The following is a 25,670-nucleotide window of genomic DNA, read 5'->3' on the forward strand; positions in this document are numbered from 1 at the left end:
ACCTAGGGTGAGAGTCTACAATGGACAGAAGTTGTAATTAGAGTCATTGAACATCTTACGCTTCAAACTTAGAAAAAAGTCAGTTTACATTTTTGCTCCCAAAGAAGTGAAGCAATCACGTTTTCTAAGATTGTTGTTGGCTATCAAGTTACTTTTGTCATAAGTAGAATCTATTTAGAACTGCCACTTTTTAAAATTGCTTTCTAATTAAAGTTTGCTTTTGTAGAGTCTAAAATATCCAAATGTGTGTATTCAGAATTAAAGCTTAATTAGTTTCCCGCCAGGAAATATAATGCTGAAATTACTCAATTTCTATGTAAGAGGATATTTCTTTTGCATAATTTGAACAGAAATTTATTCAGTCTGATAGCATGGGATCAGGAATTATCATTGGTTATTGCTAGAGTTAATTTTTTCAGCTAAGTTTTATTTTTTAAATATATTCTAATTCCAAAGAGATCCAGAATAATTCTTAAAAGTCAATATATTGTGTAATTTCTGGAAACATTTCTTAAATTTCCTTAATTCTAATTTTATTGCCATTGACTTATTACTCACCATAAGGCATTTTTGCTTAAAACTCACATTATTTTCTCAAAAAAGTATGAAGAGAAGGTTTTCTTGTACATCATAATTGTGTTACATTTTAAAGGCTCCGAATCATTTATGCTAAGAAAGCAGGCAAGAGAGACACTTCAGGTGGCATCGATCTTGGAGAAGAGCAGCACGCGGCGGCCACCCCCACAGCAGGACGCAAGCGAAGAAGGAAGGGTGGGGACAGTGACGCTGATGGCAACGAGGAGGAGGAGGAAGCCAAGGAAGACAAAAAAGGAAAGAAAACGGATGTCTGTGAAGATGAGGTAATCAAGTTTAGGTAGATTTTATTACTTGACAAAGTTAACATAACATACTGAAAACAGCAGAATTTGGAGGTCAGGTGGATTTGGGTTTGAATTCCATTTTGACGCTTACTTGCCTCAGTTTCTTCATCTGAAAATGAATATTTATAACAATCACCTCGTAAAGTTTTTTGTGATGGTTTAATAATTGCCCACACATGGGATGGGCTTACACTGAATAAACAAAGTCAAGTTTTTCTTTTTATAGAACATATTGAGAGTTCTTCAAAGAACCATGTAGATGCTTAATTTCAGTTATCCTCTTTCATTCTGGTAAAATACTAGCTTGTATGTGTACAATACTTCATGCCTTGAAATTATTGTCACATTTAGTGAAACTGATGTATTTCCCAAGCATCAGTTTATTATGTGCCTCGTTGTGGGCACTTTTGATCAAAGATGAGTAAGGTAGCAAAAGTCCTCTCTCAGTTTGCAGTCTCACTGAGGAAGATTTGCCATAAGAAAATGTAATGTACTACATGTTAACTGCTTTGCTGGTGGTATTTATTTACTCTGTGCTAGGCAGGCGGAAAGGAAGGGCATTGAACCTTTATGAGGAATAGGTCCTCAACGAAGGCTTTCTGGGCCCATTGGCTGAGGCTAAAAGGTGGGCTGGATGTTAACCTGGGGAAGAACCCGTAGAGAAGTGCTCAGGCAGAAAGAACAGCATAAACGGACGTAGAAATCTGAAACCACAATGCACTTTAAGTGACTGACAGTGCTTCATTGTTATTAGAGAGCCTCCTAGCAACAACTGTGAACTAGGATTTACACTTTTTTGGTAGGAGGAAGCCATTGCTTCCTCTTTGTAAGTAACAGAATGACAGAGTCACACTTGCTTTTTTTAGTGGCTCACTATGGCAGCTCCATGGAAGATAGAAATAGATTTGGGGTAGGGCAAGATCAGAGGTGGGAAGGTCAGTCAGGAGATGTTGCAAGAGTTTAATGAGTTGTAGGGTCCCAAACTAGCCTGATGGTAGTTGGGAAGAAGGAGGAAAAGATTTCAGTAAATACTTAGGAAGAAGAATGAGTAGTATTTGAACTGGTAGGTTGATGAAAGGGTAGGATTGATTCCCAACCATCTGGTTTGGGAGGCTGCATGGTATTCTTGCCATTAACTGAGTTAGAGAAATCAGGAGGAACAGAATAGATGATAGAGGAGGAGGGGAGTGCAGAACAATACTGGAAGACAAGAAATGATGGTGGGTTTATTTTGGACATCTTAAGTTTGAGGTGCCTATGCAGCAGTTCTGCAGTAAGTTGGATATAAGAATCTGAAAGCCTAAAGATGAGTTCAGTCATGAACATATAGATCTGGAAGTTACTCACACAGACAGTAGTTTAAAATCATGAGGTGGGTGATTTTTGTACAGGGGGATTGGTTTAGGGAACAGAGTAGTAGACTGAAGTTGGAACCCCAGAGGATGTCAATATTTCAGAATATCCTGTAGGGCTTCTTGTTGAAGAAGGAGCCATCGTAGAGGTAGGCGATGTCTGTAATGGGTCAAGGATCTCTGAGGCCATCACCAGAATCAGTGACTCACTAGGAAGACTCACACACACATCAGAATCAGCAGAGAGAAAAGGCATGTGAGCCACAGCCCAGAGGAAACCAGACCCACACTGTTAAAGAGTCTTTTCCCAGTGGAGTCACACAGGATGGGCTTAAGTCTCCTAGGAATGAGTTATGACAAGTATAAAACTCCCAGGAGAAAAACGTGTTCAGTATACACCCCATTGTTAGCACAGTTGGGTTCCAGTGAGCCAATCTATCAGCGTGGGAGGAAACCCTCTGAAATCCAAGTTCCCAGACACCAGCCAGGGACCAGCCTTGTACGCGGGCCTTTCAAAGGAGAGCAGTCAGACCTGCAATGTCAACTCTTTTCTACACATGTAGTAGTAGCAAAAATCAAGAAAACTGAACATTTCAAAAAGGAGGGAGTGATAAACAATGTTAATGTAGCAGGAGTCTAGTGTGATGAGGATCAAAAGTGTCTGTGGGATCGGGCAAGGCAGAGGTCCCTGTGGACCAGTGGCAGCACAGTCGTTAGACGGCTCAGAGCAGAAGCCAGGCAGCGACGGATCGAGAACGATAGAAGGTGAGGAGGTGAGGATGACTTCTGTAAGCATTGTGCCTCAGAGGAAAAGGTGGTTCCTAAAGGGGACAGATAACCAAGGATTACTGAGATGTGAAAGGCTAAATATGATTTCGGGTTGAAGGGAGTCCGTAAGAGAGGGGGTTGAAGATATAAAGAAAATAATCAATGGGGCAAGGTAGATAAACACTACTAAAATTTGTTACTAATTATTTAAATATCATTAATGTCTCTTAAACCACATGTATCATTTAAAGTGACCTTAATTGAATTATAGTTAGATTATAGGGTTTCATTGAGCAAAATCCTGGCAAATGTATATGTTATTAATGTGAGAAAACAGTTTAAAAACTTTTTAAGATAATAATTTTAGGACCTAACAAGTCAAAATAACATTTCTTTTAAGTGATTTTAGGGTTATCTGTTACGATGAAGAACTGGTAGCCACTTATCAATTGCCTTAAAAAGTTTAACTATTTAATGAGCCCAATGATAAGATAGCTACATTATTCCTCAAAATAGGTTTAGATTCTTGATTAAAGTTCAGTGAGAGTGCCAGGAATTAAAACTCCCTAGAAGATTAATTTCAGGGAGCCTTTCCGTTGAGACCCGTGTGATCGCTTTCAGTTAGAAGGTCCTGCCCTTGACTAAGTCCATCCCCCTTTGTCTCAAAGATGATTCCCTCTTCTCCACACTCCTCATTCCTTCAGCACATGGAGTCTGTATACCTAAACCTTCGAATTGTGTTGAAACCTACCTGAGCTCTAAGTTCACAAGTTGGCCTGGTAACAGGTTATGTGGATGTTTGAACTTTGATACATAGGGACATACAATGGCCTCTCTTTTGGTTGGGAAATCATGGAGAACCACGGCAGAGACGAGTTCTTTGTGCCTAGTCTCCTTGCCTTTCTCTCTGACCTTTCAAGTTCTACACATCTCTTAAAATTATAAGGACTATTAGTCAAAACTCCTTTGCTTTAAACAAACCTTAGTAGACACTTTACTTCCTTTTCATCTTAGGGAGAGTCTTAGAAACAGCACTAAGTTTATTTGACTGATCCATAGTTACTTTGATGTCTTTTGCAAGTATTTTTTATTACTGTTGCTTGAATTGTATTTTTGTGTAAGCGTCCTATCAAACATTTGCCCTGCAAGTCAAAAGATCACTTTAGAACCATACAGACATGTAATTATGTAATTATCTATTTGAGGGTCATTGGGCTTGTTCTCTTTTAAGGCTTCTTTCCTGAAGTAGAAATTGTGTTACTGTTAGCACAAATAGTGTGCCTAAATGCCTCTGTAACTTGCTCCCCTAAACTGAATGAAAAGTAGATAAATGATAGCTAATACTAAAGCTTCTTTTCATTTCCTTTTGTTGGGCAGATAACTACTCATCCAGAAATACCTGCTCATGAGTGGTTGGTGGCAGTGTGGCTTTTTAAAAATGCTTCTAGAAAATGAGCACCGGAAACAAATTTTACTTTTTTAAACCTAAGAAGTACCTGCATTTTCTAGATACAATTTTCAGAAAGAGGGAAAGTAACCAGTTTGTACACTATGTGCCTGGAAGTTTGCTGGTTGCTTTCAGATCTGTTTTTCTTAGCCCTCACAGATACCCCCATGTTACAGAGAATGTTATTATCAATTTACAGTTAAGGAAATAGTCTTAGAAGAGTTAAGTAGTTTGCCCATAGGAAGTAGCGTGGCTAAGATACAAAGAAAATACATGTACCTTTTACTTTATGCTTACCCTCTAAAACATATAATTTGATGGTGGTTCTCCTATATATTCATTTTCTAGAATGAAACATTTCATGTAATCACCAGTAAAGTACCACTTATGAAATTAGTAATATATATTGTAGGGATTATTTTTCTTCTATAAGCTCAATGTGTTCAAAATATAACTTAACCTTCTTTGCCCTAAAAATGACTTCTTCGGTGAATGGTGCCAGTATTTTTGCAGTCTCCCAGATTTAAACTCTTACCATAATTTACTCCTTCCTCTGTCTCCCTCACCCCTCTCTGCCTCATCCCCATGAGTTACCATGACTTAACAGTTGTAATTAGGTAATACTCTCGTACATCCATGTGCTTTTCTCCTTTTCTGTTTCTTTTACCCATGTGAGTCCCACATTCTCCCTCCCTCTTGAATCACTGCAGTGGAATACTAACCAGATTTGACAAATGTTAATCCTTTCCCTGCTGCAGGCCATTTTAGGACTATTGCCGTATTATCTTTGTAAGCATAGTTCTCACGTTTAACCTCCCTCCAAGGATCACGTTATTGACCATGGTCAAGCATTTATAGCTCTAGATCGTTTAACCCTGAACTCATCCTTGCCTCATCTCCTGTCTTACCTCTTCATGTACCTTTCATGTCAAGATACATCAGACTCTTTCTGGAATGCCCTGCCCTTTCTCTGATTGATCGAATCCGAACCATTCTTCGGTAGCTAATGAGGACACAACTTCTTCCATGTAGCCTCTCTCGGTAAAGATTCCCACTAAAAGCAATCTCACCCTCTCCTGAACTCCATGACTCTTACATCTCTACCTCTTTTGGGGTCCCTATGGCTTCCTCTGTGTAGTGGTTTTTATTTTCATAGTGTGATGTGCATGTGTCTCCCTACCAGATTATGAGTTTACAAAGAACCGAGAGCTGAGGCTGACTCATGTCCACAGGGCCTATCCTAGTGCTTTGCATATAGGAGGCCTTCATTAAATATCCACTGATTGATTGAATAAATCTTAAAACCGGTAAATGATACTGTATTTTGTCATGTATAGGATGAAGGTGACCAAGCAGCAAGTGTTGAAGAGCTAGAAAAACAGATTGAAAAACTGAGTGAAGTAAGCACTTTTCAGATTATAGCTTACATCATTTTTGCAGTGTTTTAAAAATCCACCTTGTATGGGATTCCTTTTTTCTGACTGCTAAATAAAAGCAAGCTTCTTGTAAGTAATTAAAATGGAGAGCTCCAGAAACATTCTCACAATTAAACCATGAAAGTTTCTTGCCAATGTTAAAGGCCTCCCTCTTAAGACATGGTACTAACTTAATCAAGAGCTATATTCTTTAGCTCTTTATTTAAATACAAAATATCAATAAATGCATGGTTTTATTTCTTGGAATTCATTACTTTTAAAATTCAGATTTCATGATAATAGTTTCAGCATCCTGTGTTTTATTTAACATTAGTGTATTTGTAGGTTTTATTTGCACTGGATCTATAAACTATATGTATGTACTTCTCATGTAAAACCGAATTTCAGTAGCATTAGTGAGGTATTTCAGGATTAGTATTATGAGATATCTGCATTTTATGTCATTAGATTCATCACACAGTTATTCCAAAATTTAGTCATGTGCTGCCTAAGGTTTACAGCATGAGTATAAAAATAGGCAAATACAGGTATATGTGAGTATTATTTGTTACACACTGTAATCATTAGAATTGAGTCAGTTTTCTTTTTGGCTCAGTGAAACACGTGATCACATTGTTTATTACCAAATATAAGACATGCTTTACTATAAGATATCTAATAAAACAAAACATTTTTAATCCTTGGCAACAAAAATATTCTAATTACCCTCAAGGTAATTTCTGTCTTTACAACTGTTACTGGAACTGAAGTCAGACGTGTGATATTAGTTCTTTTGCTGCCTTTCTTCAATAGTGAAATCTAGCTGCTCTAAAGCCATGATAAGTATAAAGTCACTTAAATATCAATTTTTAAAGCGCTTAACACCCATAGCATAATTGTATGCATCATTTTTTAACAGCAACAGAGTCAGTACAGAAGGGAGCTCTTTGATGCGTCTCACTCTTTACGTTCGATGATGTTTGGCCAGGATCGTTACAGACGTCAGTACTGGATTTTTCCCCAGTGTGGGGGGATTTTTGTAGAAGGCATGGAGAGCTCTGCAGGTAGGAGCCATTAATCTGTTACAAAGTAATATAACAAACCATACGTTTTAAAACCCTGTTACTCCTTTGATATATTGTGTGCTTCCAGAATCAAATGTGCATTGTGGATAAACATTGTAAAACCTTGTTTTTCATTTCTTTTGAACTCATAATGCCCCTTTCACTGATAAATATTCCTTTCCAGTCCATGATTTTTCTTCTGCACTTTCTGACATCCACCCATTTAGTGGACACAGATCTTTACCTGTATTGGACTGTGTAGCTGCTGCTCCATTTCTCTTCCTTCCCACTGTCAAATTTTCCAACATGTGCTTTACTCTTTAACCTTTGCAGCAACCATCCATCCTGACGGTAGCCCTGGAGGTAAACTGCTTAAATCTAAGACCCTTAGCATAAGACTTGTATGTGTTTGTATCTTGAAGTCTTGTATGTGTTTGAAATTTGTGATTACCTTCTTCTCCATCAAACTTCTTACTTTCTTAAGTATTATCACACATCCTTCATATTCTACCTTTAGATTCTGCTTTTCTGGCTCCGTTTCTGTTAAATTAACTAGCGCAGTACACAGTGCATTTATAGGCCCGGTAAATTGTCTTGAATTGAATGTTTCAGAATACTATGTCTGGGCATTTTCAAATGCTTAGATTCTGATGGGGCCACAGTGCCAAGTCAGTGCTTACATGTAGCCATTGCCCCAGGGTGGTGTAGGGAGGCAAAAACTTATTTCAACTCGTCTTTTTTTTTTTGAATACTCAGTATGTGCCAGGCATTTCTGGGCACTGGAGGTTCAAAGATAAACAAAACATTAGTCCATGCCATCCATGTAGATGTTTAACAGTCCAATGTGAAGAAGGGACTGATTCATCACATAGGTGTCTAGAACAGGTACTATATAACAATGTAACTACCCTTGGGGCACAAAGGACAGTTAATAATAATTGAAAATGGTTTAGAGTAGTGGCTGGCATGTAAATATTGTTGGCATATAACAAGCAGTGTTACTCTTCTGCACAGTAATTTATTTCTTGTGGATTCAAAGTATATGAAGAATGAGTATAAAATCGTGTATTGGAATGATGCGTTAAAGTCACGGTCTGCCTTCCCAGGGTACAAGTTGCTGATAGAAATAGAATCAGGGAGGGCCCTTAGAGGCTTCAGTTGTGTTTATTTTTAAAGATTAATATGGATGGGTCAGAATGTTCATTAAACAGGATAGTGTAGTGAGTTCTTTTTTTAACTGATTGCTTAAAATATTTAAACATAAAAATATTTTAAAGCACGGAAAACATAAACTAAGTAACTAATAAATCAATAAGTAAGTGGGACTGTCATACTAATAAGTCCCTGAATAGCAAAAGAAAACATGAACAGAATGAAAAGGCAATCTACTAAATGGGAAAAAATATATGCAAATCACATATCTGATAAAGGCCTGATATCCAAAGTATATAAAGAACTCAATAGCAAATATGACTCAATAGCAAAATAAACAATCTGAAGATCTCAATAGACATTTTCCCAAAGAAGACACACAGATGGCCACAAGTACCTGAAAAGATGCTCAACATCATTAATTGTCAGGGAAATGCAAACTAGTAGATACCGCCTCATCCTGTTCGAGTGGTTCTTATCAAAGAGACAAGAAGTAAGTGTTGGTGAGGATGTGGAGAGAAGGGAGCTCTTGGGTACTGTTGGTGGGAATGTAAATTGTTGCAGCCGCTATTGGAAACAGTATAGAGGTTCCTCAGAAAAGTTAGAACTAGCATATGACCCAGCACTTTCACTTGTGGGTACTTATCCAAACAAATGAAAATGTAAACTCCAAACAGTATCTGCATCCCCATGTTCATTGCAGCTATTTGCAATAGCCAAGATAGGGGACCAACCTAAGTGTCTGTTGGAAGCATAGTAAGGGCTGGAAAGAAAGGGGATTATGTGAAATCGGTGATAGAAAAACTATCTAAAGAATCTCTGTATACTTACATCCTTATAAACTTCCAAGTTTTTAAAAATAATTTTACATTTTCATGAGAGGTTTAACTGTCTATAAGTAAGAATTTGGATATTAAAGTTAATGACCCCATGAAAAGGCTATTAAAATGTATCACCTCCGAAACCCCCTACTAGTCTCAGACCTAGTGTGGTTGGTCAATCTGTTTGTTTTTGGATATATGAAAGTGATTTTTGAGATACTAGTTCTCAGAATAAATCAAGCACAAATATTAGTACTTCCTTGCTAGCTAGTAACTTGTACAAAATGAAGGAAATTTTACAGCTTTGGATATATGAATAAATATGATATCCATATAAGAATATTATGCAGCTAATTGAAGGAAAATGTGGTACAGTTCTATGTTTCACCATGGAAAGCAATCTAAGGTATATAGTGAAAATAGTAAAGCCATCCTTTTATTTCATCATCCAAAAAAGTATTTATTGAGCCCCAGTTTCATAGCAGCCACCATGTTAGGTAGCTGGGATCCTGTAAAAGCAATATAAACATTGCTCTGCCTTTAACGTTTGTTGAGTTAAATTGTAGTGTGTGGGTGGGGTATGGAATGAAATATTTAAAAATTAGCAGGTTAATGTGTATAATGGTAAATTCTGCGAAAGAAACATATAGGATGATGATATTCTAAGGTGAATAATAAGATGGGGACCCTACTTGAAATAGAGTAATCAGGGAAAACCTTTGTGAATAAGTGATACTTAATCTGAAACATGAAGGGTAAGGAGCCAGTCAACAAAACAGGATTTCAGGCAGAGGAACACCCAGTGCAAAGGCCCCAAGAAAGGAAATAACTTACCATGTTTGAGAAGCTGAAAAAAGGGAGAAAGGTGAGCAAGGTTAGGAAGGACAAGAGTGGTTTTCAGGAACCAGATCATACAGTGTTGGCGGCCTTCCTTAGGCATTTGGATTTTATCCAAATAAAAATGTTGCCGAAAACAGGAGCATCCCATTTATGTAACAGCACAAACTAATAGTGCATGCATGTAAGATTTCCCAAAGGATGTATGGACATGATTGATTAACCATAGTTACATCTGAAGATTAGAAATAAGAACGGAGGGAGTAGCGCAGGAAAGGGTTACTTTATCCTCTCATTACTGAATATTTTACTGTGAACATACATCGTTTTTCAAATTAAAGTAGGTTTATATTTTTCTAACACTTCCTATAAATTATTTTTAAAACACTGGTCAAAAATATGAACAAGAAGTTCACAAAGGAGAAATACCTATTATCCTACAGAAAAATATCCAGTCTTATTAATGATCAGAAAAAAATATAGTTTAGATTCTCACCTCCCGGATATTGCCAAAGACAAAAGTTATTGATAGTCTTCAGTTTCATTGAGGGTGTAGGCAAACAGATGCTCTTGGGTAAGACTTTCTGGAGGGCAATTTGACAATGTATTTCAAAAACTCTGAAAAGTAATATCTTAGGACTCAGTTCTTTTCTGGAAATATATCCTAAGGAATTAAGTCAGGAGATAAAAAATCCAAAGACACAGATCTAAGATCATTCATCATTTATAGCATTGTTTATAATAATGAATAATTGGACCCTATTAATAACTATCAATAGAAGATCGATTTTTTATTATATATTCCACTGAATATAGTAATTACAATTTATGATATAGGTATATATTTATTGACACATCAGAATATTTAAAGAGTATTATTCAGTAAAATGTACAGTTTGGAAAACTGTAAAATAGGATTTCATGTGTGTATAGAGAACTCCTGGAAAAATTAATACAAAAATGTTAGTAGTAATTTGTATATTATGGCTTTTAATATTTTTATTGTAATTTTTTGTGGTTAATTACAAAATTACATAATTTTTTCCAATGAGCATAACAAGCTAGTCTATAAAAGAAAAAAATGAAGAGTATTAAGTAAGCTAGAGAAATTTGTTGAAGTATTTATGCATATGACTTGATAAATAGCAATCAATATAGTATGGTTTGATCTAGAGGAACTGATCTTCGTAATGCTTTTGGATTTTGTAGGGCCTGAAGAAATTGCAAAAGAAAGAAAGAAACTAAGAAAAGCAGAAAGCATCCAGATCAAAGAAGTATTTGATACTTCTGACGAGACTTTAAATTGTTCAAATCCAGAGCATTGTAAGCAAAAGGAAGATCCTAACAAACAAGATTACACAAATCTGATTCTTCAAAAACCTGGCTCTTTTTCCAAATTAAGCAAGCTTTTAGAAGTAGCTGAGGTGCCTCCTGAGTCAGATGTAACGGCCCCCAAACCAAACAGCGGTGCAGATGGGTGTGCACTGCCTCACCAGAACAGTGGGAGACACTCACCGGGCAGCATGCAGCCAACGGTGACACAGAACAGCATGGAAAAGACACACTCGAGTCTGTTCAGTCCTGGTTCAGGTGGTGCAGGCAAGGTCTACAGTCCTCTCCCCAGTGACCAGTTGTTATTGCCAGGAACACCCTGGGAGGACGCTTCCCTTACCCATGCCGATGCGCCAGCTGCCACTTCACCAGCTCTTCAGGCCCAGCCGCCCTCTAAGTCACCTTCGCCTGGCCCAGCTCCTCTTCTTGGATCATCTCCTCAAAATCCTGTTGGCCTAAACCCGTTTGCTTTATCGGCTCTTCAGGTTAGTGCTACTAATTGTAACTCATTTTTATGTTGCTGTATTTGTCTGAGTCCATGAAAATTTTCACTAAAGGAGAATCAGTCGAATATTTACAATATTATTCCTGCCACAGTTTTGAGAACTGAAGAGAGTCAGTATTGTCTATCACCAGGCTTCATTGGAACTAACCCTTAAGTCTAAGGCAAAGCCTTCCTTTATAACTTTGTAACTTGTTACTGTTACAGTACTTCTAAAAGGGTAATTACTTTGGGGAGCAAATAAGATGGAATTTAATGTTGTTGCTGTTGTATTTAGTTTTCCTCCAGTTGAGGTAAATGAAAATATTTTTTCAGAATTTAAAAAATTTCAGATTCTAAACATTTTTCCTGACTTCTTAGGTAGTTCTACTTTTAAAATATTTTCTTTTTCCAGATGAAAAGTGGAGTACCTGTGATGGGACTCCAGTTTTGTGGGGGGCCCACGGGCGTGCTTAATTCCAGTATTCCATTCCTACCACCTGTCCCTAGTGTGGGATCAGGGTTGGGACCGTCAGAAGGAAATGCTGATGCATTCTTGACTCCCAGTGTTGGGTCAAACGAAAGTGAGCCTCCAGTACCACAGAAGGAAAAAGTCTCTTCGACTCAACCTGCAGCTCTTGAAGTAGCCAAACCAGTATATTATCCTCGTTCAAAGCCTATTCCAGAAGGTGGGTACCTTGAGAGGGTTTGCTGTAGCCACTTACTTTATTGTATTGTTACAGATCTCTATATTATAGCTGAATCTTTTATGCTTTTATATAGTTATAAATTTTTTCATTTGTATCATGCCATTAATTCATATTCTGAATATCTGTAAATGCCCTACATGTTTATCTTGGCTTAGAAATGCAGTTTGGCTGGTGGAGAATTGCTGACCCAGAGGATTTAAAAGCTTTGCTCGCAGTGCTACATCCCAGAGGAATAAGAGAACAGGCATTACACAAACAAATTCAGAAACACCTGGATTCCATCACTCAAGCCTGCATCGAGAATAAGGACGGTAGGCACCTAAAAGAGATTTCTGCTCTCTTGCTTAGTTATGCGAAGTCATTCTTTTATCTTAAAGCATATTTTAGTATGTCTTAATCTTAATTTATTACTAATAGGCTTTTTTTTTCCTATTTTGCCCGAAAACAATTTACATTTTCTTAAATTGGTACTACTTTTGATAGTTTGTTACAACCTACAGACATACTGTTCTGTTTCTTAAGAAGAGTACTTACTCCTTGTGCAAGAGTCAGCTGCCTTGCTTATTCACAAGTGAATTTGAGTGTGTTAAATGTACATGTGTACGTGTTACCCCTGGAATTTCATTCACATTCTGGAAGAAGTCATTGAGAGATAAAGTGGATTTTAAAATAAATTTCCTTTCAAATATAGTTAACATTATTGAATTAAATGAAAATGAAGAAAACCAGGTAACTCGAGATATTGTGGAGCACTGGTCAGTAGAAGAACAAGCAATGGACGTGGATTTGAGGATTCTTCAGCAGGTAGAAGATCTGGAAAGGAGAGTCGCATCAGCAAGTTTGCAAGTAAAGGTAAAATTGACTTGGAATAAAATCTGTTTTTAGAATAATGGAAGGTAACTAATACTTATTGTATGCCTGATATATGCCAGTTACTGCGCTAAATGTTCTCACTTTGATTAATTTCCCCCATCTTACAGGTAAGGAACAAGTCTCAGAGTAAGTAACCTGTCAGTGGTCATAATATAGTAAGTGGCTAAATGTGGAATCAAACCAGGTCTGTCCTCCCGAGTTGTTCTTACTAAATCTTGCCCACCTCCTCAGTGGCATTAAAAATATCATTTCTGGTCTGCAGTTCTTCACCACAAGCAGGATTTCATAGTTTCAGCCATGATCAATGTAATGGCAAACTGCTTCTGCAGTGTTTCCTATATGCCTGGTAATTGTCTTGTATGCAAGCCATGTTATAGAGCCAAGTTATATGTTGAACTTTCACTCTGTGATTTAAAACTGCTAATTATAAAATATGTTATGTTGTGATACACATACTCACATCCTATGTATATATGTAAAGTTTTATTATTTACTGACTGGGCATTACCATGTCACAGCAATGATTGAAACTAAAAGGACAACAAAAGAAAAGCTTCACCTTTGTGCAAAAATTTTTGGTTTTAAAAAGAATATAAATGTCTCTTCTCAATTGATAATGTGATGTCTCTGAGAATAAATGGATGGATGATGAATAAGCATGAGACAGACACTTGAAAAGGCTTAGAAAATGTTTGTGTAATTTGATTGAATATTTTATATTTCACTCAGAATGTGAGACTTGTGCCATGATACTGTCCTACCAATGATTACAAATTAGCTGCATTAATTACTTTAATACTGGCATTCAGAAACTTTGGAGGATCTCATCTCAAAAAATGTCATTTTTCCAGAGCTAACAAAATGTCCCTTTTTTTTTTACCACAGACATAGTTACCAACTTAGGGAAACAAAAATTCATCATTTACTGAAATTGTGCTAGCAAACTTTATGTATCCTCCTCCTGGTACTATAATACAATATAAAAATGCCCCACTTATCTGGCATCTTCAACAAATGAACTCTTTCTTCTACCCAAGTTAATTTTCTGGAGAAATGAAAATTATTCTATTTAGTGCCATCATTTTTTAACGTGTGTTGGATCGCTTAGGTCACCGTTACCCTGCCTTTTTAAATTGAGAATAGAGAGTTTGATTTAAGTTCTTTTGGTGACACCGGATCATCAGTATGAAGACCAATTACTGGGTAATGATTCCCTCAGGGACTGTGAAGAGGTTTTGCCCCTACAGTAAATTAAAAGGCCCTGGTGTGCTTTACCTTTTAAACTACTACATCTGCCTTCCGTCGTCTGTCTTCATCATCTCGCACAGTTGGTTGTTACTACTTGCTGGTTTGAATTTGGTTGGTTCTACTGTCCCTTGCTTTCCTCCCATAACCATCCCCCTCTGGGTTTAATCTGCCGGTTCTAGGTGGCCGTTGGTTGGGAAAGCAGATCATCAGCTTTTTGAAATTGTCTGTAAAGTCGGCGTGGGCCTAACGTTTTCCCGGCGACATACTGAGATCTTGGTCTATTGACCTTATCACATTACCGACTGCTTAGATGTTCTTGCCCGTGTTCTCAGCAGCTAAGATAAATGAGATTGGTTTTTTTAAGTGAGATGGTCTACCATCCTATTAGTACAGTATTATGCAATTATTATGGATTTTTTAAAGAAATGAATTGTATTTATATTAGTCTTGAGGAATCTAAAACAACAAGTAATAAAATAACCACAAAACATTTTACCATCTATAAAAGATTTAATGATTTTTTTTCCGAAAAAACAAAATATTTATGTGGTCAACCCTGGGAACTAGCCATTGTGAAGACATGTTAAGCAGGTGGCCTGGTACTACTTAGGTGCATTCATTTCTATTTTCAATATTGCTGATAATATGGAAATTCTGTTTTATATTTTAGGAAAATCTGCAAGAATCTAGTCCTGATCTGTAGAAAGTCTAATTACTCTTCTAGCTCCTGTAAACACAGCTCCTGTGTCTCTCCTTCAGTTTTCTCTTTTATAAGCAGAATAATTCCTTCAGCCATCGGTCCCGTGGAATGGTTTCCAGGCGCACGATTGTCTTCTGATTAAACACGTGTCTGTATTCTTAAAATGTACCCCTCACTGTACACAGAGATGCCTGATGTGCTCATGGGACTTCACTTCCCTTAAGCTGGCACTATACTTCGCTTCATGCCAATTTGTACTAGCTTTTTAACATCCGAACCATACCGTTGCTTCACTGAGTGTGCATTATTAGAAAAAAAATCCTTGTGCATCTTTCATTGTGCTTTTAAGTGTGTTGTATCACATCCAATATTTCTTTGATTGGTTGCTTAAACTTCAAAGCTGAAATTTACATTTATCATTGTTCTATTTTTATTCATTTCATTTGGATATATTTTTCAGCATATGAAACTATTTTTATCACAGTCGTGTCATACAGAATATTAAACTTCCTTCCTAGTTAAGTCATCTGCATATTTAATAGTTGAACCAAGCTGTTCACAAGTATATTAACATGACAAGCCAAATATAGAGAGCCCTTGGACAGTGGCAGTGAGGACCTTTTCTGAGATGGCAAGCTGTGTCTGTCACAGGGCTTTGCAGACAATTTTCAACCATCCACCTTCTCAAAATCCAATCTAGTCCTCATTTTCTTGTCTTTTGCCTTGAAAAAATCAAGATATATTACATTTATAGGATTCCCTTGATTTAGCAATTTTGGATCCCTTCCAAAATACAGGACTCAGGTTCATTTGTTATGACATATATGATGCAGTAATGTGTATGTACCCTTTATAAATTCATCCATACTTTCTAAATGTGACTATTTTCTTGAGGTAAGAGGAAATATTCTGATATATAAGAAAAATAATTATCTCTAAAGAGATTTAATAAAAAGGATCATGTTCATTCTACTTTTTACTTAATATGCTTTTACAAAGTACCTATTCTACATCAGAGTGGACACCACAAAATTGAATAAAATGTAGTTTCTGCCCTCAGAAAGCATTCCGTACAATAGGGCAATAATACATGTATACAGCCCTGCAGAATCTAGTAACGGATTATGAAGACATACAAAGTCGTTCATGAATTCAGGCCAGGAATACCCCGATTCTGGTGGGGCCAGGGGAAAGGTCAGGGAAGATTGCCTGCAGAAGTGTAGATGGAACGGGCGAAGGCGGGGAGGCTGTGACAGAGAACAAGGGGTGCCGCTGGGAAGAGTCAGTAACTGGGCAGAACACCAGGGCCAGGAAGCTCAGGACATGTTTGTGGTGTGACAAGTCACGGAGTTTGATCAGAGGGTAGGAGGCCTGAATGGGAATATGAGCGAAAGAGGAAGATTGAGGTACTTGAATGTCATGGTAAAAACTGGACTCTACTAAGCATTAGGAACTCTGAAGGGCTTTGAGCCAAAGGATCATTGTAAGCAAGCTGAATGATAAGACCATTCATTTATTCAATCAACATATATTTTGAGTGTCTAATATTTGCCTTCCCACTGCTGGAGATGAAATGAGTAAAAGTAGACATGGTCCCTGCCCTCAGGGAATTTAGGAAGTAGAAAGATATTAATTAAATTATCACAGCAGTATCAAACTGTGACTGCCACAGGTATGGGATATCACATGGTTCTAGGAGAGACTGTAGGAGAGAGGCTTACCTCCTAAAAGAGGTCAGGGAAGGATTCCCTGAAGAAATAAATTCTCACGTGAGGGCCACAGGATGAGTGGAGTCACTAACGAGGTGCAGAGGAAAGGGGAAAAGCTCTGCAGGCAAATGCAGCAGCTTATGCGGAGCCCCTGAGGCCAGGATGGGCAGTACAAGGGCCTGTTCAGGAGGAGTGGCTGAAGGAATGAAAATGAACAGGAGACACAAAGTCCCTGCTGTCGAGAGATTCCCATTTAAAGGGGCCCGTGAAAGAATAAGCTGTTAGTGTGGAGTCCCTCAGAATACTTTGCTGATCTCCACTCTACCTCTCATAATATCAAAAGTTGTTAAATTTTCTTCTTCAAACTTCTAACTTTTTAATAATTTTCTTATTTTTACCTACCATTAGGAAACACAAGGTAAAAACTTTCAGTAATGTAATGATCCTTGAGGTCTGTTGGTGTCGGCTGCTGTATTTTAAGTAAAGGTAACTCACCTGTCAGGCATTTTAAGAGGAAACCGTAATCACATTACTCTCTTGATATATAGGGTTGGATGTGTCCAGAGCCCGCATCAGAGAGGGAGGACTTGGTCTATTTTGAACATAAGTCATTTTCGAGCTTGTGCAAGGAGCACGATGGAGAATTTACTGGCGAAGAAGGAAGCAGTGCGCATGCGCTAGAGCGGAAGAGTGACAACCCCCTAGATATAGCTGTAACCAGGCTGTCTGAGCTGGAGCGAAACATTGAAAGAAGGTATCTGAAGAGCCCCTTATGTACCACCATTCAGATCAAACTGGATAATGTGGGCACAGTTACTGGCCCTGCTCCTGCACCATCCACTAGTGGTGATGATGACAGGTAGGTTATTGAAATTAACTTGAAAAATTATTGTGCTTCTTTGCTAATTGGAGCCTATTTTCTCTTGCCTGTTATCTGTGTATCTTCTTGTATGTCTGTGATCCACATGGATCATGCTATTTGCATGGTGCTTTGTAAAAAATGTTTTTTCTTTTGTTATGTGTGTTGATAATCCTGCAAAGTGATCTTACATTTACCTGATTGTGACTAAGCTTTGAGGCACGTAGCCACGGTCTGTGCACTACATCAAATTTAGTTGCTTAAACCTTATACTTATCGGCTGTTACATGTTTCATCATCACTTGGCTTTCAGTGTGATGATTGTTTCAGATTCAGTAACCGTAAGTGTGGACATGACCTACTTAATTTTTCTATATTTCAATGCAGAATTGAAGAGGATATTGTTCCCGGTCTCAGGGTCTGGCGACGGGCATTATCAGCAGCTCGCAGTGCTGCACAGGTTGGCCCTGTGCATTCAGCAGTTACAGAAATCCATAGCATGGGAAAAATCAACTATGAAAGCTGTAAGTGTTTTTATTTAAGAAATACTATAACTAATTTACTCTGTCCTGTTTTTTTCCCAACCTCCAGATTTTTCTTAATTCTACATTTCTTACTGTCAGAATAATGTATGCTGTACCTGAGTTTTCTTAATTCTTAAATGCTATATGGTTTGATACTTTCCTCCTTGCTGTGAACTTTTTGAAGTAATCTATCAAATGTGTTTATCTTTTAATCTCGATTTTTCCCTCCTTTAGATATTGTTTATAATGGACTGAAGTTGTCTTCTGTGTTCAGTCAGCATAATAGTTAATTATGTTGTTAATCTAATCATAATAGTTGTTAATGTAAATATTCTGAAGTTGTTAATCCCGATATTCTTTTGCTTTCGTAAACATGGCAGTTGCTAACATTACCTGTAGTATACATTCATTGCATCCCTAAAATGTTCCTTATGTTTTTATCAATTTTAATTTTTTTAATACTAAGAAATTCTTAGATAATAAATACAAAATAAGCAGAGAGCTCTTACTTTATCCAGTGATATCATGTATTTGACATCAGATGCAGTTCACATGAAAAGTAGATCTTTTAAGTCTTTTCTCTAATAATTCAAAAATTTTTTTCATCTTCTGTGTTTGAGCCCAGTTAGTCACTATCATGTAGTGACCCCTGTTTTGTACCAGGCACCAAATATTATGTGTTAAATCATGTCTGTGTCCCTTTTGTCTCTTATCACATAGAGAAATATTTATTATACATAGGCTTTTGTGAATTGCTTCACCATTTGCTTTTAAATTATAGATTAGCTTTAACATTCAAACATTTGACATTTGTCTGCATGAATGACTGGAAGTAAGATTACTCAACACTAGTCATTCCCCAAAGAAAAGAAGTGATCCTTCAATAATTTCGCATTCTTTCCTTCATTCTCATCTCTGTGCTTATATTACTGAAGGCCTTATTCATTCTATAGAAATAAATTCGGTTTCTTCTGTATTTTTTCAATTCTTCCTAAAATGTCCACAGAATAGTGAATCTGCAGTTTTCACAATATCCTCAAATTTCAGTCTTTCCCAGTGTAGACCAGAATTTACCATGAGTTTTAAGACAGTGTCCAGTTCATCTGGTAGCATTTTTTACCAGGTAAAAATATTTTCTTGTAAAAACTATTAAAATCAGTTTTAAAGTCACGTTGGACAAATATGTTTGGTGGAATCTAGGCTATAATGATCAAAAAATATTGAATTCCTACAACACAATTAAATTTGAATGGTCATTTTTCTAATCCACCAAGAGAATCATCACAATGTGGTCAGTTTTGTTCCAACTTTTACACAAAAAAACAAAACTGGTACCAAAAAGCTGTTTATTTGTAGTATACTTACTTCCTACAATTTACAGAATTTTTTCTATTTTTGGAAATTCATAACCATTTCCAGATAATTAATACACATTTCTCATTAACACCATCTCTCATAATTCTCTTTTTAATGTTCAATAATACAGTATTTGCTGTGAAACTACCTTAAAAAGAAGGCAGAGTTTCATGTTCAAGATGAATGAGTACATTGTAACCTTTAGTTAGATGCAACAGTGCCTATAAGAATCCTCGTAAGTCCTAGCATGATGTTTAAGTTTCTCAATACCTTTAGAAGTACCCATTTGCCAGGCACCAGCCTTACCAGGAAAGAAGGAGCTGACATAGTTTGCCTCTAGATAATTTTCTGTCCAGGGTGTTCTTCATATTGTTGTTAATATTAAACAGTAGGCAACATCTACTATTTTTTACTGTAGCAGCAAAGGAGTTAAAACCAATATTAATACATTTGCTCTAACATATTGTGAGCTATTTACTGTGATTTTTTCAAAAGTGATATGAGCTTGATATCTGTCACCCTTTCCTAGTAAGTGTCAGGAAATAATTTTATTTTTAAATGAAAAAATGTGTGAAGTAAAACAGACTTCATGGTATTTTTAGTATATTTAGAAAACAATTTACTTAATATTCATGAATTAAATTTGTTGTTAGAGGGGTTGAAGTATAACCTTCCAAATGTTTTGCACTGAGTATTTTTTTACAATAGAACGTGTAATGATGTAACTCAGTTTTGGAGAAATAATACCATATTTAGTGGTATGGTATTAGGAAGGGTCATAAAATAAAACTGTTGAAACATTAAACTGCAGCTTTTGCTGTTAGTACACATGCCAATTTTAGTATTACATATGTATCTCATATAGTTGATAGGTATTTACTAAATTGAATAGTTTTGTATTTGCTATTTTGATAAGATTCTTAAGCTATCATGAGTGTACATACTGTTATATAAGACTTTAGACTTTGAGGATTAAGACTTAGTGTTGTATTGAAGTTAAGTTTGAATAGTTAAGCTATTTTGCTTATAAGAATATATGAATACATAACTTTCAATTAGTATAAATAACATAGTTTAAATCTTTTCATTATTTGAAAATACTGGTTGCAGGATATTCTCTACTGTGACAGGGAGTATAAACGAAGTGTCAAAATACATGATGTTACTATTTACTATTTTTTAAAGGCATCTTGAAAGTTTTTACTGTCAACTTCCCTCCTTTCCCTTTGTGAAACTGGTTATACAGAGTATGTATGCATGGGAAAAAGCATTGTCTTTACAAATTTTAAAGTTCTTAATGGTATTAGAAATTTCTCAAGAGAGAAATTTTATTTTTAGTTCTAGAAAATCTATGACTTCTTAAATTATTTGGTTTAATTTTTATGTAATTTTTTTCCCTTAGAAATCATTTTGTAGGGTCCATTTTCTGCATTTGTGTCACCTGTTTGATTTGGTTTGATTTCCCCAAGTTTCCTGGGTTGGACGTGTTTGATTTTTTAATCAATCACAAATGGGTGGACAATTTTAGTCAAAATATAGGAATATCCTTTTATTACACATAGTTCTGATAACAATACAAGTTTCCTAATTTTGATCTTGAAAATTACTCTTAACTCATTTCTTTCTCAGGAGATCATGAGGATGCTAAGATAAGGAAAAAATGAAATGTATTAAAAAATTTACACACCCTGTATTAAAGCCATTCATTGCTTTATGGGCTCTAATGTCATGTTAATTATTTTATATGTTAATGTGTACATGCTTCGAAAGTGTGTACAGGCATTCAACCTGTAGCTTTGTTCTTTGCAGTGTACCTGAAATGTGCATTTACCCCAACTGAACTGCTCACCCCATCTGTGTAACGACAGATACATAGATGTGTATGGCTACTGTATATTTGTTAGCAAGCAGAATGTTCATTACTAATATGAATTAGGAATTACGGTGTGTTTAATATTCCAATAACTGTTCTTCATAATAGTATTAATTTTAAATGATTTCTCATGTATTATAGTACTGCCAGATCTGTCAAAAGGGCGATAATGAAGAACTGCTCCTCCTTTGTGATGGCTGTGACAAGGGCCGTTATACGTGATGCAGCCGTAACCTTAGGTCTATGGCAGTATGTATGACGGCCTTGTCATATGTAAGAGGGATTGGAAACTGAACCTTTTAATGGCCAGATCAAAATAGAGTTACAGAGTTTTGTGAGGATTTTTTTGAGATAGAATTCACATAAAATTCACTTTTTAGGTGTGCAATTCAGTGGTTTTTAATATATTCAGTTATATAATGATCACCACTATTTAACTCCAGAACATTTTCATGACCGTAAAAAAAAGTATCCTTGTACCCATTAGTTGTCACCCTCCCCCTTCTCCCTCAGCCTTTGGCGACCACTAATCTGCCTTCTGTCTCCACGGATTTACCTCTGCTGGTCATTATATATAAACTGAATCATAAAATAGTTTCCCTTTTGTATCTGCCTTCCTTTAGCACAGTAGTTTCAAGTGCTAAAGGGAATGGTCTGGAAAGAAAAGAGGCAATGGGCAGGCGGATGTTTGGGACTGAGTTTATGGAAAGGTAGCTGCTGGTAGTGATGAGGTCAGGCGAGTAAACAGGGAGAAGAGTGCCCGAAGGAGGGAACATCTAGTAAAGAGCCTGGCCCTCAGTTCACGCTGCCCCTTACGCTTCGTACTCCTTACTTGATAATTTGGCCAACTCACTTTTTGCTATATTATCATATTGCTTTAACCAATAGGTAGGAGCCTTCACAGTTCTAATTTAAATGTGACTGGCAAGAGACGTAAAATGCATATGCTTATTATCAGACTGCAGTCATACAAAAACCCCTCTCTCGGTGCCATGCTCTAGTGCCCCTCCCTAAGCCAGTTCCCATCTTGTGCCTCAGATCCCACCCCCTTGTTCTCTTCACCTGCATCAGCATCTCCTCCTCCCCCTGGGTTCTTCTCAGCTTCACTTCTCCTGCATCCACTTCCCGCATTTCTCTCCTTTCCTTTACAGAATAACTCCTGCTGGACAGCTTTGTTCTGATTCTCTCTGATTTCTCTTCTCCAAGTCACTCTGGGACTCTTTCTAGTCAGATTCTCACCTTCACAATTTCTCTGAAAGAGCTCCTATCGTGGCCATTCGTCAGTCTGGGGATCAGTGCTTAGGCCTCCTCTGACCCACCCATCAGTTCCAGAGCACACCCTCCTTGAAACCCTGTTTTCACTTGGCTTCTAGTACCATACTTGGTTTTCTTTCTGCCTTTGCTCCTTTTCAGTTTCCTGTGCTGGTTTTCTTACCTTCTTGATCGATAAGCATTGGAGTGCTTTCTTAGCTTCAGGGTTATCATCTGTAAAGTGGGATAGCATCTGCCTGGCGAGGATTTGTAAAGATAAAATAAGGTCACAAGTGTAAATATTTTCATGAATTTAAAGTTCTGTGACACGTTTATATTAATGTGTATGGTATTTTAGACTGTTTTACAAAATAGCAAAGGGTCTCACATGGCATCGTATTTACTAAGTTGCTTTCTTATTACTTGATCATCTTTGTCATGTATAGTCAACTATAGTTAAATAATAACCTTTATTGGTTGTACATGAATTATCTTTTAGTTTAGTCATAGTCAAGCTATAGAAAGTTTCTCTAATACTTTATGAATTACTAACAAATTAGGGTTTTAAGTCCTGGGGAATCATCTGGTAGGCTATAGGAGATTTCTGTTTCGATAAATTTGGTTAAATAGTATTCTGGCTATCTCTCATTCAGGGTATAGACCAAGAGATACAAAGATCTATAACCTCATTCAAGTCCTTCTATGTAAATACAGCTTTCTGAGCCTCTCTCTTCTTCTTAGTTTTTTAAATGTAGTGAATTAGATGTTATATTTCTTGTAGCAATAAAAAAATAAACATTCTATTTTGATTTATAAGGATTTTTAAAGTTAAATTTTAGAAATATCTTCCTAGTTAATTCATGGTTATTTGCAAATTTTTATGCTGTATACCTTGTACTCCATTGGCTATTTCTATACACATTATTGTGATTAAGTATTTTTATCCTGTGTGTATGTGCATATTTATGCCAAGATATATACATAGAATCAAAAAGCCTTGTGTGTGTATGTATACGTATTTATACACACTCACAGAGACACACACACACAAGAAGTTTCAAAGTCCAATGCCTATGAAAGCCACACAAATAACACAGAAGAGTTGAGACTATGGCAAACAGGGAAGTTATGCCCCCATTTAAGTGTCAGTCATCGCTCAACTCCTGCCAATTGTTGTCACGTAGACATGTAGGTCCAGTGTTCTAGGATCTACCAATATTTCAAGATTATGGATCTTGATGCATGTCCTCGCAAATGTTAAATGTTGGCAACAAATTTAGAATTTTTACAAGCATTATGAGCCAAACACAGTAACAACACGTGCTGTGGGCTATTTACGGTCTGTGAGCCACCACTTTACAACTTCTGATACATAAATGTACAAAAACAAATATGCGATGGTATGTACAATCTGATAGGTCCTGCTTAAGACATACTGAAGGTCCTCTGTGCTTTCTAACAAGGTAGAAAGGGTGCAAGGAAAATATCTGTCTAATAAAGTAATCAGGTAACTGAATAAAAGCTGGTTTTTAAAAATGTATCTATGTGCACAATCTAATGAAGTAGTCTGACAAGCATCAATAATTAAAGAAACAGAGACTTTACCACCATTTTGTAACAAAAGTCTTTGAATTCTGTGGTTTAAATTTCATGTTTTCTTACTGTGAGTGTTGTTAGAAAATGATCTCAGGTAACATCTTAGTTCAAATAGGAACTAGAAGCTTTAGCCCATTATTCATGAAATGTTCTTTTTATGTAAGACAACTATTCAGTCTAACTTAGTCTTAATTAAATGGACTTTTTCCTCATTATATATTCAGCATTCTCTTTTCTCTTTGTTTTAATGATTTGTGGTTTCTAAAAGCTCAGTATATTATGAAAACTCAATCAGATTTTATTGAGTAAAAATTAATAAACTAAATGGAGAGGAGACTTAGTAAAACATTTTAATTATTTCAATCAGTGACAAGAGGTAGTGATTCTTTGATATGATATGGGAAGGGTGTTAGATTTATAGTTTCGCATATTTTAATCCATTAAAATAACTCCTTAATTATGCATTTAACATCCCAATAGAGAACCAAATAATTGTAATTGCTTAAAAGCAGTTTTTAAAAAATGTTGCTAAAAGAATCATGAAATCCTCAAGCAAATTGATACAAAATACTCTAAAGAAATGTTTTCCGCCAAGTTCATTTCAAGAATATAGGCAACATTTAATTAGGCCTAGACTGAATATGTAACTCCACATTCTAAGATTTTTTTTTTGAAGATTTCTTAACAGTCTGAGTAAGGAGTAAATAATTTTCTAAAAGAGCATAAATGCTATTGTAGAGAATCAAAACACAAACCATATATTACCAGTGACCTTGCATATTTCTCTTCTTTGATCTATTATATTCATTGTAACTTTAATTCTCAAAATAGATGCTTATTTCCCAATTTCTAAATTGGGGGATGTTGGGAGGAGGGTGGGTACTCATTGTTACATTGATGTGCTGCCTACAAATTGTTAGACTACATAAGGGCCACATTGGTGTTCGTTTGTTTTTTTCCATATACTTTCAGAGCTAGAATGACCTTACCAACTGAGTGACTTATCTTCTTCTACAGATAAGCAAACAGAGCCTCACAGATATTTTTTTACAAAGTTCCATAGCTAATTACTGACAGAGCATAGCTGGCATTCATACACTTTAATTCCAGATACGATCTATTTTATGCTATTTCTTTATTGTTTTCCCCAAAAACACATCTTTTTTTTTTCTCCTCATCTTTAATAACACTGCTTTGTTCACACCTGGGAACCACAAGTTTCTGGAACTCTCTTCTTAACAGCAAATGCTTTTTTGAGAAAAATAACAGTTCCCAGAAGATTTGAGCGTTTATAAAAGACTTTTTTTTCCTATTTGACACTTCATGAGCCTTCTTTTATGTTTTGGCTACCTTTTTAATAACCTCCTCAACTTTCTTATTAGTAATCTCTATATTTCTATGTATATTCACCTTTGTTCTTA

General features: G+C 36.4%; 2 protein-coding genes across 3 annotated transcripts in view; one reads left to right on the forward strand and one right to left on the reverse strand.

Moving 5' to 3' along the window:
- The window catches only part of LOC140846791 (bromodomain adjacent to zinc finger domain protein 2B-like), a 108,062-nt gene extending 86,438 nt beyond the window's left edge, over positions 1–21,624 (forward strand). Inside the window, 11 exon segments of the mRNA XM_073224498.1 lie at positions 653–860; positions 5,786–5,848; positions 6,783–6,927; positions 10,947–11,554; positions 11,966–12,239; positions 12,416–12,571; positions 12,952–13,112; positions 17,339–17,649; positions 18,037–18,112; positions 18,114–18,173; positions 21,544–21,624. Of these exon segments, the coding sequence (XP_073080599.1) occupies positions 653–860; positions 5,786–5,848; positions 6,783–6,927; positions 10,947–11,554; positions 11,966–12,239; positions 12,416–12,571; positions 12,952–13,112; positions 17,339–17,649; positions 18,037–18,112; positions 18,114–18,173; positions 21,544–21,624 (2,143 nt within the window).
- The window catches only part of LOC140846851 (doublecortin domain-containing protein 2-like), a 159,622-nt gene that overhangs the window by 53,336 nt on the left and 80,616 nt on the right, over positions 1–25,670 (reverse strand). The window contains exon 3 of one of the 2 annotated variants that reach the window (XM_073224910.1): positions 22,859–22,906. The exons of the other annotated variant lie outside the window; for it this stretch is intronic. Within the exon in view, the coding sequence (XP_073081011.1) occupies positions 22,884–22,906 (23 nt within the window). The 3' untranslated portion in view covers positions 22,859–22,883. Of the gene's footprint in view, positions 1–22,858; positions 22,907–25,670 lie in introns of those variants that run through there. 2 annotated transcript variants of the gene reach the window in all.

This window comes from Manis javanica, chromosome 16 (assembly GCF_040802235.1).
Source record: "Manis javanica isolate MJ-LG chromosome 16, MJ_LKY, whole genome shotgun sequence".
NCBI lineage: Eukaryota > Metazoa > Chordata > Mammalia > Pholidota > Manidae > Manis > Manis javanica.